Source organism: Megalobrama amblycephala, linkage group LG2 (assembly GCF_018812025.1).
Source record: "Megalobrama amblycephala isolate DHTTF-2021 linkage group LG2, ASM1881202v1, whole genome shotgun sequence".
Taxonomy (NCBI): Eukaryota; Metazoa; Chordata; class Actinopteri; order Cypriniformes; family Xenocyprididae; genus Megalobrama; species Megalobrama amblycephala.
Window position 1 is genome coordinate 30690376 of NC_063045.1, and position 15874 is coordinate 30706249.

The following is a 15874-nucleotide window of genomic DNA, read 5'->3' on the forward strand; positions in this document are numbered from 1 at the left end:
AAAATAAGGGCTCGGGGGCAATAAGGGAGGAATAAACATAGAAACAAAGGCCATAAGCGAGACCAGGTAGCAGGCAGCTATGGCATGGAACGCACGTTTCAGAACTCCAGGCATTGAGAGGCAAGCAATCACTCGGTTGCAGCGGAGTCAATTCAGTCTAAAATTGCTTTAAGGTAGGATTCGATAAACAAAATGGATAGGAAAACCTTTAAAAGATTACTTCACCCTCACGTCAATTCAAGCCTGCATTGATTTATCTTCCATGAAACACAAAAGGATACATTTAGCCAAATGTGTTGGTCGCTCCTTTTCATGCAATTACAATTGAAGACAGGAGCTTTAAAGCTCCTGAAACCACCATAAAAGTAGTCCACAATTTGTGTGCTTAATTCTTCTGAAATCATAGCTTTGGGTGAGAAACATACTGATTATTGACATTGTTATTTAACGATTATCTTGCCACCAGAGAACTACTGCAACCAGATCACTGAGTCAACTGGTTAACTTCGACGTTTAGGTGGACACTGCACTATGGTAAATTTTTGTAAGACTAACGAAAGTTACCAGTATATTATCAGTATATTTTTAAACAAATGTTGATTTCGACAAATGTTTGCATTTGGACTGTGGCCAGCATTATGAGCAGCATAATTAACTAACAATTTGGAGTAAGTAGGACACAGAGGTGACACATTAATCACATGATAATTGGCACAATTACTGAGGGGGAAGAAAAAGCAAACTACAGGCAAGGACAAGACATAGCTAGAGGGGACTGAGGAAGCAAACATGTCAAAACTGGGCTAAACCTGATCTTCAAAAATGGCACAGAACAGCACAATAACTAGTTTTAAGACTGGGTAAATGGTCATGTGGACACAATCCTAAACACAAATCAGTCTGCTCTGAGCCAGATTTAGGCTTGCGTCAGTCGGTGAGGCTATATCACAGCAGACTGGCACTTAGGATAGTGTTTAATAAGGGTCAGCAAGAGGTGAAAACTACCAAATGGGAACAAAACTTACTTTGAAAGCTAGCAATTGACAAATCCCCTGGATGTCATGCAAATGAGAGTGGAAAAAAAAGATGGAATTAGCATTGAGACAAGACTCATCAGACCAGGGAAGGAATTCATGCATCACATACATAAGTGTCAAGACAAGTGTCCATTCACAAAGACAACTTTACAATTTATTCCCTCAGCTAAGCATTGGCCACCTGATTAAGCACTACTAGCCTCTCTTCGGGTATGTAAATCGACCCTTCTGACAATCCAATCAAGTCCTAATAGCTAACATTGAATCCCGCAGAACACATTTTTTATTGAACATCCCGTTTCCCTCTGAAATAAGTCACATTACAAATCGGTTGTGAATGTTTTATGTTGACCTTTAAAAGCAACAAGAGATTTGCAAGATGTCATTTTATATGTTTTTACCATCCAGAATTACTGTTTCCTGAAGGACCTGCCAATACACTGAGCGGGTCATCTTTTATGTAATCAAAAAATAGGCTGGAAGTGAACTGTGAGTGATTAAATTCAGAGTATACAGCTTTAAAGTAAATTGATAAGGGGAATATCTCTTAATGGATAGTCTCTTAAAAAGTATTGATCAGACAGGCTGCAAAAAAAAAAAACTACGGACGAGTGAACAGTCACGTCCTCAAATACTGTGTGTGCATATGAAGGTGTAAAGATTGACTTTAATGAGTTAGAAGCAAGGAGAATGTTTACAGTCACACAGAAGAACAGCATGATGCCACAACCACTCTAGTAAAATCACAGCATCCGTACATTATATATCTAAACCTCCTAATAATGTCAGTGGGGATGTAGATTCCAGGGACAGGAACAAAGAACAAACATCATTTGATGTTAAATGAATGCCAAGACAGATAGTAATCTTACCGTCCACTCACTCAATTGTGCATGCAGCTTTTGTAAATACTCTGCTGAAATAATATTCAATTAATTTGACTGCGACCCTGTTAGGGGATGTTAAAACTGGAACATTCTGTTGTGATACTGAGACAGAAATTACATCATTTGGACCCTTTCTACAGCAAGACATGAAATAAATATGTAGTCTTGACTGCATTCATCAAGCTCAATCATTTAATCCTGCTACCAACAATATTGCAATTAAGTATAAATATTATTTAAAGGTGCCCTAGAATGAAAAATTGAATTTATCTTGGCATAGTTGAATAACAAGAGTTCAGTACATGGAAATGACATACAGTGAGTCTCAAACTCCATTGTTTCCTCCTTCTTATATAAATCTCATTTGTTTAAAAGACCTCCGAAGAACAGGCGAATCTCAACATAACACCGACTGTTACGTAACAGTCGGGGTGTACGCGCCCAATATTTGCATATGCCAGCCTATGTTCCCAACATTATGGAAGGAATTACACAAGGGCAGCCAGTAACGTCTGGATCTGCACAGGTGAATCAACAGACTAGGTAAGCAAGCAAGAACAATAGCGAAAAATGGCAGATGGAGCAATAATAACTGACATGATCCATGATTACATGATATTTTTAGTGATATTTGTAAATTGTCTTTCTAAATGTTTCGTTAGCATGTTGCTAATGTACTGTTAAATGTGGTTAAAGTTACCATCGTTTCTTACTGTATTCATGGAGACAAGACAATTTTCATTTTTAAACACTTGCAGTCTGTATAATGCATAAACACAACTTCATTCTTTATAAATCTCTCCAACAGTGAAGCATTAGCCGTTAGCCACGGATCACAGCCTCAAATTCATTCAGAATCAAATGTAAACATCCAAATAAAAACAATACTCACATAATCCGACGCATGCATGCCGCATGCATGACGAACACTTTGTAAAGATCCGTTTGAGGGTTATATTAGATGTGTAAACTTTGTTTAGGCACTGTTTAAGGCAAGCGTGAGCTCCGTGGGCGGGGAGTGTCAGCATTTAAAGGGGCCGCACAGCATAAATCGGCTCATATTTAATGATGCCCCAAAATAGGCAGTTAAAAAAATTAATTAAAAAAAAAATCTATGGGGTATTTTGAGCTGAAACTTCACAGACACATTCAGGGGACACCTTAGACTTATATTACATCTTGTAAAAAATGTTCGATGGCACCTTTAAATGTATGGTATATAAGTATATAATTTATGGAAATATAAAAATAAAAGTTTTTCAGTAACTAAAAGCGAAGATTTTGCCCCAAACTAGTGACTTCATTTAGGCAAAATCTGCAAAGCTCTTACCAATTTTTTAACTGAATAAATGTTATAAGTAAATAAATGAACAAACAAACAAACAAATATATACGTACATACATATATCAGTTAGTTACAATAGTAAGGCTATGGTAACTTGATATTAGTATTGGTATACCTAGCAAAGGATCTAACAAACCTACTCTAAGAAGCTGACATCAATCAAGGAAATTTCTAAGAAATATAATAAGCAGAAAAACTTTTTAATGATTGATATTACTGTTTATAAGGTGGTTATGATGGTTAATGACTTTGAGTGTTTGTGCTTTGACTGCTTATTGTAAATATAAATGAGTCTCTGCATCTAGTGTGGGTTTTGATTGGTAAAGCATTGTGGGACATCAATAAAAGTGATTTCATTGTAACAGACTCAGAGAGATCCTATTAGCATATACGTCACCTTTTGTCTATTCAATGCATTCATCCTATTCAATATAATGCCTTTCATTCGTTGCTAGAAATTATAATGATCTTCATTTGGGGGCTTTTCTTTAAATATTGATATATGCAATTAATTGAGATTAATTCAATTAATTAATCATTGATTTGATTACATTTTTAATCAATTAAATTTCCAGTCAAACTTTAGCTTTGGGTCCAAATTTCACTATTAACTATAACTTTTGCCTCAATAAATTCCTAATTACTGCTTATTAATAGTTAGTCAGGTAATTGACCCTTCACAAAGACCCGCCCCCCTTAGTTACTGTTGCTTTGTTCGACAAGCCGTGGCGCTGTCACACCACACAGAGTGAAAAAACACATTGCGGAGCAAAGAGGACACTGATAACACATCAACAGACAAGACAGAGCAGGTTACTTATGATATTAAACAAAGTCCTAGCTTTCAAATTGTGTCATTTTTTAAGAGATTCGAACAATAAAAAGCATTTTGTGGCTCTTTAATGTGTCGTGACAGATCGCTGTAGCACCTCAGCTCAAGTGGCTCATGAACCTATCATCTCTTCCTACTAGTTCATTTATAGCATCAAATAAACATGAATGAACATCAGAAGGAATGTTGTTTCAATTGCGGAAAGACGTCAGTACACACCATTTTTCAAGGTCAAGTCCACCGAGGTTAATCTTCTAACTCCTGACTGCTTTGTCAGACAAAATGGCGGATTCGGCGTTACGATTGGTTAGATCGCCTGTCAATCAAACTCCCAGCGAAGGGTCAATTGGTATTGGTAGGAGTAAGGGATGTAGAATATGGTCATGCAGAATAAGGAATTGATATGTGCTTTATAAGTACTAATAAACAGCCAATATCCTAGTAATATGCATGCTAATAAGCAACTAGATAATAGTGAGAATTGGACAATAACTAAACTAAAATGTTACCCAAACACCTAATTGTATTACAATTATTTAATCTTTAAAAAGCATCTTATTAATATTAAATTATATAATAACTATAAAGACAATGGGGAGAGAAAGCCAGAGAGAGAGAGAAAGAGAGATGACTGAGACTGAGACACTGACAAAAATAAAAGAGTACAGAAAAGTAAAGAATAAGTTTTCAGAAAAACAGTAAAGTTTGAAGATGGGCTGAAAATAAAGATGGAGGAAGACAGGCCAGTCACTCACTTTGCAGGCTGGGCAGGTTGGCGTCCTCCGGTTTGGTCTTGAGCAGATGAGGCAGACGCGTGTACCTGTAGCCAAAGCCACAACCCTGTAGACAGGAGGAATAAAATATAAGACCACGTACAGACTGCAAAGTTGTGGGAGAGACAACATCATTCAAATGTTTTTATGCATTTTTTAAGGTCTAAACCACTTGAACTAGTTGTTCAGTATGGTCAGGAATAAAACTGTTGTAGAATGCTGTAGAAACTGTCACTCATGTAAATAATGAAGCTGCATTAAATAACCCATGACTACATTAACCCATGGTTAGCGGATTAGCGATAAAAAGTGTGTACAGAAGAGGTTTAAGAAGAGTTGGTAACCTGTTTTAGCCTGTGTGTGTGGCCTATAGGGCCGTTCACATATCGCATCTTTTGCGCGCTCAAATTCATTAATTTCAAATGTAGATGCGCGGCAGGGGCGCTCATAATGGAAGCGACGTGGTTGCGACGTGCACGCGGTGCGTTTTCCAGGCGCATCGAGATGAAAAAATCTCAACTTTTCAGAATGCCGCAAGCGCACCGCAGGTCATGTGACAAGAACCAACCGATCAGCTTCGCCCTTTCCATAACAAAACGCTGAAAGCTCAGCCAAACATATCTCATCTCCATCAATATATCTAGTAGTAAAGCTAATGCAAGGGCTAGAAATCAATTTATCCTTTGCTGAAACTTCCTCGTCGTCGTGGAGAGCGCAGTTCATGGTTGCATAGCAACAACAGATGCCACAGGAGCACAAGCGCTTTGGAAAGGAGGAGAAAGCGGCACAGCCGCGCTTTCCACGCGTTTTTAGATGCGATTTGTGAACGGCCCCTAAAAGGGCTAATGGAAAGACACAGCCTTTTCTGACCAATATGTGATTTTTATCATAGATTAAAACGACAACAACACAATAATACTCCAATAAACTCTTAAAATTATCAAGAACAGAAGAATATTTGCGGATGAATAAACTCAATAATGCTTTCTTTAAGAGATACAAAATAATTCAATCTTTTTTTTTGCCACTGAGAGCACAATAAATGCTAAACAACTAAACGGGAGTAGCTGGTTTGTCAGGCCCATTTCATAATGTTGAATGGAAAGAGCATTATGCATTATGCTGCATAATGGCTCTGATATAATGCACCTATTCTGAGCTGGAATATAATGGCATGGGGGGTGGGGGTAGAAGATAAAAAGAAAGAAGTGAGTGGAATGGGGGTGGGGGGAGGAATATGTGAGGAACTAAAAGAAATGCAGCGTACCCTCCAAAGACGAACCAGGATCCAGTTGGTTTGAGCCCAAGGTCTCTGTTCATATGGAGCCAGTAAGTTTCTCATCATAGCCATTCGCCTGAGAGATATTACATCATAATTATTATACAAGTTAAAAAAAAGAAAGAAATGAAAACGCACAAAGACAAATAAAATACTGAACCAAAGAAAAAAGACATTATACAACAAAATTAGATTGTCTGATGCACATTGCACGTGCATCTACAGGAGCTTTCTCAAAAAGGCAAGCTTCACTCTAATTGGCTGATTTTATGCAATTTTTAGGAACCACGCTGCACAGGTCTTTCATGATTGGGCATAATTTCCAAGTTACCAGATTGATGTAATGTGTTTCAAAACAAAAACAAAAACAAGCCAATCAAAAACAAACTAAAACAAACCAAACCAAAAATCAACATGAAATCAAATCAAAGCAAAGCAAAATTAAACCATCAAAAACCAAACCAAAGAACAAAACTAATCTTCCAAAACACAAGAAAAAAAAAAAAAAAAAAGCAAAACTAACCTTCCAAAACAAAACCACAATGGACAAAGCAAAACAAAACCATCAAACATCAAAAACACAATACAAAACCTTCAACCACCACCACAAAAAAAAAAAAAGAAGAATGAAACAAAACCATTAAAAACAAAGCAAAATCCTTAAAAACAAAGAATAAATCCATCAAAACGGAAGGGGAAAAAAAAACAAAACAATACAAAAGTAGTGCCACGGTGGTACTTTATAGCTAGCTACCCAAATTACATCCTGTTTAACCCAAAAATACACTTTAAATTTACGAAGGGACTGTACACTAACAGTATGTTATCATTCACTTCATCATTTGCAAAAGGTCTCTGGCCTAATGTGAAATGAAAACTTGAGTGGTTGTTTGAGTGGCAAGTAATGCATTAACAAAAAACAGATTAATCACTGCATTTTAATGAGAGCTTGGGCTTAAGCACTTACTGTTCTTCTGGGATCCTCTCGACGGCACGCAGGGATTGTGGGTAACAAACATAACTGGCCAAAGCCTGCATCAATGAATCTTTGATATCTGTGAAGGAAATTTAAGTAGGAAGAGAATGATTCAGTCAATTCTTTGTAAACAGAATCTACTCCACTCTGTATATCCTGGTTTACTCTAAAATATGTTACACAAATAAAATGGGAATTCATTTTTAAAGGGGAATGCAAATGCAAGTGGCAATTCACATCATCTTTAAAAAGGTATTCTTTCTTGCATTTGCATGCATGATTGTTGTATCTATTTGCATTCACTTCAATTTTTTTTAAACGAAACAAGAAGCTTCAATGACTTCCTAACACCTCAGGTTCCCTTTGTTGAGAAAAAAGTCCTTGATCAAAATAAAGAGGCAAATAATAATAATAATAATAATAATAATAATAATAATTTAATCACTAGACATGGCAACAAAAGAAAAGCTATTCAGATATAAATAGCCAGCTGAAATGTAAAACTAATCCATATTAAAAACAGACCGTGCAACAACCGTTGCTAGAAATTAAGTATTTGGTAACAGACCCCACAGAAAACAAGATAAAAATGCAAAAAAAAAAAAAGAAGGCGAAATACATCAGCATAACAGAGTGCGAACATAACAAAAAGGCTGCTTTAGGCTGAAATGAAATTTAAACGAATGGGTCGTGTCTAATAACATCTGTTCATTTGCATAGCACATCTCTCATGATTGAGGAGTCATGAGTATTTCATAGTCCTAACCTTAAACAGGAATAAGAAAATACTGTGGCTACAAATCATCATGCAAATGACTTCATGTTGCCTGAGAGCTGAGAGAGGAAGCTTTTAATTATACCTTTACGTGAGAAATGAACCAAATGTGATGAACGGTACAAGCCAACGGCTATATTAGGTTAAAGAATTCCCATTAAAACAGCCAAAGAATTGATTATTCTACGTATTTTTGGGCTGCTTTTTCTGCAGTTAACAGGAACAGAATATTAACAGAGGCAGGTAGGATGGAAAGATAGATGGCAGAGACTGGATGGAGGACAGGAAAAATTAATAGACTGTTGGATGGAAGAACAGATGAATGGACGGATGAATGGAAAATAAACAGAATATAGGAGGGTTGGATGGATTGACAGAGGGATAGACGGACAGATGATAGATGGATGGATGGAAAAATAGACTGTCTGATGCACAGATGGATGGATGGATGGATGGATGGATGGATGGATGGATGGATGGATGGATGGATGGATGGATGGATGGATGGATGGATGGAACAATGACGGACGGAAGGACCGAAGGGTGGGTGGGTGGATGGAAAAATAGATTGTCTGATGCACAGATGGACAGATGGATGGATGGATGGATGGATGGATGGATGGATGGATGGATGGATAGACCAATGGACAGACTGACCGAAGCCCCATACGCATCAAACTGCGATTCACTGTGTAGTCTGACACCTTTCTATCAGAACCAGCATTAACTTCTTAAGCAATTTGAGATACAGTAGCTCGTCTGTTGGATCAAACCACACAGGCCAGCCTTCCCTCCCCATGTGCATCAAAGACCCTGTCACCTGTTCACCACTGTTCCTTCCTTTGACCACTTTTGATAGATACTGACCACTACAGACTGGGAATACCCCACAAGAGCTGCAATTTTGGAGTTGCTCTGACCCAGTCGTCTAGCCATCACAATTTGACCCTTGTCAAACTCACTCAAATCCTTACGCTTTTTCCTGCTTCTAACACATCAACTTTGAGGACAAAATGTTCACTTGCTGCTTAATCTACCCCACCCACTAACAGGTGCTGTGATATTCACTGGTCATACTGTTATGCCAGATCGGTGTGTATCTGCAAAATATGTCGGCAGAAGGTAGAGGTTCTTACCCGTCCCAACGATGCGTGGATCTGCGAAGTGTTTGGCGAGAATGGCTGCGAGCTGTGCGAGCGTGTCTTCATAACCTGAGAGTGATATACGTGACACAAAAGAATAAGTGTGCTCTGGAAAGGTCAAAGTTCAGATTCAAATTACATTTTAGAATCTCTAAAATTCTTGCACTAGAAGCAGTTGTGAACAGTAATAACTGACAGTGACCTGGAAGCTCTTCCATGCAGTTGGAGGGGCTGAAGTAGTTTTTGAGGGCGCTGTAGCTGTTCATGGCCACGTTGAGGTAGAATTCGGGCATGAATGCAAACAAGGAACCTGTACTGTCCGCATGCTCGATGGTACGGATGCACACTCGAAGGAGCCAGTATACGTCCAGCATCTTATCCTACATTCACAAATATTATTTGAATAAAGCAGGTTAAACACATGCTTCCAACTAAACTTTTTTCAGAAAATCCAAAAAACTGCAGGCAATGCCTCTCTCTGAACCACAGAATTAAAGGGATAGTCCACCCAAAAATGTCACATGGATTTTGACATCATTTACTCTCCCTCAAGTAGTTCCAAACCTGCATGACTTTCTTTCTTCTGCTGAACACAAAAGATGATATTTTAAAAAATGTTGGTAACCAGACAATTGACGGTAGCCATTGACAGGTTTGGAACAACCTGAGGGTGAGTAAATGAGGAGGAGCAGGATTGGACACCCCTGAATTCATATTTTAGCTTCTGTATCTTTAAAGGCTTTTTTATATGCAAATTACATCTGCTATTTGCTACCCTTTTACCAGAAATGCCCTTTTGAAGAGCCTTTTTCAAGGCTGACTCTAATGTCTGCAGTTAATGAGGCACATTGTAAATGTAAACCCCTGACGGTCTTGGGCATTTCAACGTTAAATTTATATCCCATGCTGTATATATACAAAAATGACACTGCTTAAAATTAGTGAGACAGTTGGTTCACCCCATGTTTCCTCAGTTTTTGGCCAGTGCCATCAGCAGTACCTTGGAGTAGATGGTGGCATTGATCCAGGCCAGTCTACGACTCAGGTGGTTCAGCTTTTCAGCAAACACTTTTTGGCTTTTCTGCAACTCTTCTAGAATATCTGGCCTCTGCCACACAAAATAAAATAATCATATATAATACTAATAAAATAGAGAGCATAATAGAGAGTATACTAATAAAATACTTTCAGCATTTAAATACAAAACAAATAAAGCAAAAGGTGTAAATTATTAAAAGAAAAATACTGTGAAGCTTTACTAATAATGAATTGCAGTCTCTAAAAGTGCTGTTTATTTACAAGCACTCTATGGTTCTATTACCTGGTTCAATCAAGAAAGAGTTTTATCTATAATAAGCCCATGCTGAACTCCTGTCACAATGCTCAGGTACTATTCTGGGTGTATTCAGTTGTATTCTGAGTGGTTTTTAGGACAATAATTTAGCACCACTATTGCTAAGTGGTATCTAGGGCTGTACACATACAACAAGTGGTTGCTAGGGTGTCCTGAGTGGTTGTTTGATGGTTGTTCAACACAGTGTTTCACAGTTTTGTTTAGTTTCATATAGATATGTTGATATATGTTGAGACATATGCATGTGTTTCCCTATAGATACACATTACAGTGTTAATATGCTGTTCTTACTCTGCTCGGGCACCGAGCAATCTTCTCTTCTGTGTCCTTCAGGGCGACAGCGTATTCGTGAACATCATCTGATACAACCACCATCTGCAGAAAACACAAACAGAAATACAAAGACACACAAACAGCATTAGACTGAGCGTTTTCCAATTTCACTGTGAGCATGTAGCTACAGAAAATTGCCCTTGTTCCTAAAAGTCAACATAATCGCTAGCCATCCTGCTGGAGTTCAAAATAGATACCAATTTTGTGAGTAGGGGGAAAATTATCACCACAGTGACCTTATCCTGTGGGCAGAGGCCATGTTTCAATACTGAACAGAGCACACATGCTCCCTCGTTTCCCTGTTTCTTTGTACTCCAGCCTGTGACCTGTAGGCCTGTAGGCATTTTGAAGGACATCTCAATTCTGCAATTCTTGGTGTCCTCGAGAGGTTGCATTTGTCGGCCACATACGTCATCAAGGAGCACTCGTTTCAGAAAAGTAACCATTACAAAATCAAAGACTAGGTATACAAAGATGGTGCACTCATATTACTATGAATGGGAGAAAGTGCAACGTGCAATATGGCGTCCCGCCAAGTCCCATCTTCTAAATAAAAGAGCCAATCGGCAATTGGTAAAGACCCTGCATCACTGCTGCTGCTGTTAGAAGCACGTCAGTGTTTTGAGACGTGTTTTGAGAGTTAGGAATAGGACTGCACATGCGTATTGGATGGTCCAGCCTAAAAAAAGCTTCTTCTTTTTTTTTGGTCATGATTTGAGCATTTAGAAACAAAATTTATGAGACAGTTGTTGTCAGATTTCATTGGTGATTTCAAATATTAAATTTAATCGTAAACTTGGTGAACAGCTTTGGAGAATTTGATGCTTCCCCATTCAAAGAGATAGGAGCTGTACATTCACAACTGAAACAGCTGCCTGAGGGGCGTTTCAAACATGGCCGCCAAGTGAAATGATTTACCTGAAATAGGACTTAAATGTCCCATTTACTTGCTAATATCAGCCTCAGCCAGAATTCTTAAACCTCATCTAAAGATACAACAAACTTCATAAACTATCAAATCCAGGGTCTAGATATACTTTGAAAGTGCTTATTATAAACGTGTCTTGGGGTGCGTCTCAATCAGCTCCCTAGCTTCCGACATCATGAATCAGTATATCGTGTATGAATTCAGACACTGGTAAGGACAGTAAGAACCCTGGTTCACTACACATTGGGATACTGATGACTCTATTTCCAGCGACATTGCAACATCCTCATTGTACAACAACATACTGTTAGCTAGGTGATGTTCATTACCTGTCTAGTGATGTGTATGCTGAAATATAATTAAATAATAGTTTGTATTTTAAAAAAAAGTCATGTGTAAATGTGTGTAATGAGTTGGCTCACATAATTTATGTTTCACGCTTCAGAACTTCTTTAGTAAGCATCGAAGCTCCCTGGTTTTTAATGGTGCATTGTGGGACGTTTCAGTCCACTGGAAGGATTTTGCGATTGAGACGGCCCTTAAAATGACCGACTCCCTGATCAGTGCCCTGACTACTGAACCCTTGGTTTCCCAGTAAAGTTTGTGCACAAGGGTTGACCTGAAACTGACCACAGAAGTAGTATTTCATGCTAAACTTGCAACAGCACTCCGTGTGGCAATGCTGAGAATGCAACAAGCATTTGTGTAAGAGTTCACAAACTCTTGTAGAGTATATTTCGGCTTTTGAAAAAAGCTGCTGACTTTGAAAAAAATAAGTAATTTTATTATTATGCAGCTCATTTCCATTTGAGAATCCGCTTTAGGCTGTTCCCAAAATATGAAACACGGATTATATATATTGAGATTATGGTCAGGCAGAAATAAAAAATGCATAAGAGCTTGATGAAATGACGAGGTGTGGTGGAGATACTTCACGCTGTGGCTGAAATCTTCTGCATATCAATAATGAAGACAAGTCGCCTGACGGCACTGTGCCAAGCCAATTAACAAAGCCTTTATGAAGTTCATGTAAGTCAAATCAGACAGTTTTGCTTGACAGGCTACAGACTAAATCTCATCAGGATCCAACAGAGTTCGAGAGAAATCACAGCATGAACTGAGCCACTTTTAATTCGCTTCCAAAGCCACGGTACATTACAAAAGGATCAAATCAATAAGCATTGCCTATCAACAACTAGTTTGTCTTACCATGCTGTCCCTTTCAATTTTTATTACATTTTATTTGTACAGCATTTTTGACAATGGATTAATTTCTAAAGTAAATACAAAGAAAAGTGTCTTACATAAACCCCAGTGAACGATTTATTGGGGCAGTTATTCACATCAGCAGTGGAAAAACTCCCTGGAGGAAGGAACCTTGGGACTAATTACTTCAGTAAACTAAAGGGCAAACCAATGCAGAACTTTCTTCTTGCTGGAGTAGTCTAGTGTTTAAAGATTTGGCTGGTAACCAAAAGGTTATAGGTTTAATTCCCACAAGGAGTGGTCTACTGTGTCCTTGAGAGCGATGCTTAACCTCAGGTTACTCTTGGGGCACTGACTCTGCAAATCACTTTGGACCAAAGGGGATTCGCTAAATGACTAATTAGCAGGGTCCAAAATGAACACTCACCAAGCACCAAGTGAGAAAAAAATCTTGGCTTTGACAAAGAAAAATAGGATAATACATCATGATACATGATTTTAAATCATAAAAATAATAGTCAGACCCTCAATGCAAGTGACGTGCGAGATTCAAGTATCTATAAAACATGCAAACCACCTATTAAAAAAAAAATGTTACAATTCACACATTTGTGGAAATTAGGTAGAAGTTTACCTAGGATGCCCAAGTAATTTTATTTCACCAGAACTCCATGTGGCAATAAATAGATGTAATATGCCTTGCATGAAATAGAAATTGATTGTTTTTTATGCTTTGTCATTTTTTAATGCGTTGTTCTGTTTTGATTTGGTTTTTATACTTTATTCTGTTTATTTATGCATTGTTTTGTTTGTTTTGTTTTGGTTTTGTTTTGTTTTTGTTTTTTTGTTTTTTGCTTTTTATACATTATTCTGTTTATTGTGTCGTTTTATTTTACTTTATGAGTTGTTTTTTATGGTCTGTTCTGTTTTGGTTATTTATGCTTTATTCTGTTCTGTTTTTATGCTTTGTTTTGTTTTATGCTTTGTTCTGTTTTGTTTGTTCTTTTTTATACTTTATTCTGTTTTATACCTTGGTCTGTTTAAATACTCGATTCTGATTGGCTGGAAGATGTGCAGTAAAACCGTTTAATGCACAGGTAGTTCCAGTCAGTTTGATTACAGATCAAAATTAATCCGCCACTATAAACATTGGTAACCATAGTAACACTGTTACACTTGCAAACAGAGTGAGAGACATATATGAAAGTGTTTATTTAGGTAGGCTAAATGGATGATTTTTGCATATCGTTTAATTTGTATGGTGAATATGGCAATTTTGAGAAATGGGCCCAGGCACAATACGAAATAGAAGACTTGGAGAAGACATTGAATGACAAAAAGCGGCACAAAGAAAGACAACTAAATGGGCAGTTAACACTTTCAGTGACTTTTTGCGCCAAAGACAGAACAATTGTGATGAGGAGACCTACTCTGCTTCTCTTTTAAATGAGACATTGTGGGAGTTTTATGCCTCTGTTCAGTCTACTGCTGGACGCGAATACAGTGTTGCAAATTTGATGTGTCTCAGAGCAGGTATAAACCGTGATTTTTTTTTTGTTTGTTTTCATTTAATTGAATGCATTTCAATAAATGTAATGTGTCTTTTTAAATTATATGATTAGTTCAAATAAAGATTGTCACTGTCAGTGCTGCCTGTCATTCATAAATAATTTTAATAAATCCATTAAAAAAATAATTAAGTTAGTCTATGTTAGCTATATGCTTAAGCAACGAGGGGACTTCAGACTGTAGACTTTAAAGAAGAGACGCACACAGTGCAGGTAACTCACGCACGAATCTCTCTCTCTCTCTCTCTCTCTGATCTTTCTCTTTCAGTTCTCTGTCTCTCTCTTTTAATAATGAATTTAAATAAATGTGATAATTTGTTCAAATAAAAGCAATCTGATGGCTCTACTTTATTTAAAGCGGATGGAGTGCTAGAACTAATGAGCCGTAACTTAAAATAACTGCCATTTTTACCCGTCTGTTAAAAAATTACACTGTAAACATCAGTTACAGCATTAACTTGTTTTTAACTTGGCAAATAACCAAGGTATAAGCGGGATAATCCACGGCACGATGTAGAGGCGAAGAACCACTTGCCTCTACGTCGTGCATTAAAATCCTTTAATGCATGGCTAGCCGTGGATTATCCCTTACTTGTTTTTAATGCATTGTTGCGTTTTGTTTTTTAATGACAAGATTATTTTGAAATGTTTAAGTGTCTGATAACTAATATACACTGATTCATTATGCTTTTATATACAGTGGTGATCAGAATTATTGGCACCCTTGGTAAATATGATCAAAGATGACTATAAAAATAAATCTGCATTGTTTATCCTTTTGATCTTTAATTCATAAAATTAGAAAAAAATCGAATCTTTCATTGAAGGAAAATAATTTAAAGTGGGGGGGAAATCACATTATGAAGTAATGTTTTTCTCCAAAACACGTTGGCCACAATTATTGGCACCCTTTTATTCAGTACTTTTTGCAACCTCCTTTTGCCAAGGTAACAGCTCTGAGTCTTCACCTATAATGCCTGATGAGTTTGGAGAACACCTGACAAGAGATCAGAGACCATTCCTTCATGCAGAATCTCTCCAGATCCTTCAGATTCCAGCTCCATGTTGGTGCTTCTTCTCTTCAGTTCAATTCACTCATTTTCTTTAGGGTTCAGGTCAGGGGACCATGGCAGAAGCTTCATTTTGTGCTCAGTGACACATTTTTGTGTTGGTTTTGAGGTTTGTTTTGGATCATTGTCCTGATGGAAGCTCCAACCACAGCCCATTATTGGATTTCTAGCAGAAGCAGTCAGGTTTTGATTTTTTTTATCTGTTGGTATTTCATAGAATCCATGAAGCTGTATCTGAACAAGATGTCCAGGACCTCCAGCAGAAAAATTGGCCCACAACATTAAAGATCCAGCAGTATATTTAACCGTGGGCATGGGGTACTTTTTATCCATGTGTGCACCAAACCCATCTGGTGGGTTTGCTGCCAA

At 37.6% G+C, this 15874-nt stretch overlaps 1 protein-coding gene across 4 annotated transcripts in view; it reads right to left on the reverse strand.

Moving 5' to 3' along the window:
- LOC125255036 (E3 ubiquitin-protein ligase RNF123) overlaps positions 1–15874 on the reverse strand; it is a 193753-nt gene that overhangs the window by 140543 nt on the left and 37336 nt on the right. For all 4 annotated transcript variants that reach the window (XM_048169943.1, XM_048169953.1, XM_048169971.1 and 1 more), the window contains exons 25-31: positions 10692–10775; positions 10047–10154; positions 9249–9426; positions 9041–9115; positions 7121–7208; positions 6142–6229; positions 4857–4941 (exon numbers count right to left, since the gene is read on the reverse strand). In XM_048169943.1, the coding sequence (XP_048025900.1) occupies positions 4857–4941; positions 6142–6229; positions 7121–7208; positions 9041–9115; positions 9249–9426; positions 10047–10154; positions 10692–10775 (706 nt within the window). The remainder of the gene's footprint in view (positions 1–4856; positions 4942–6141; positions 6230–7120; positions 7209–9040; positions 9116–9248; positions 9427–10046; positions 10155–10691; positions 10776–15874) is intronic.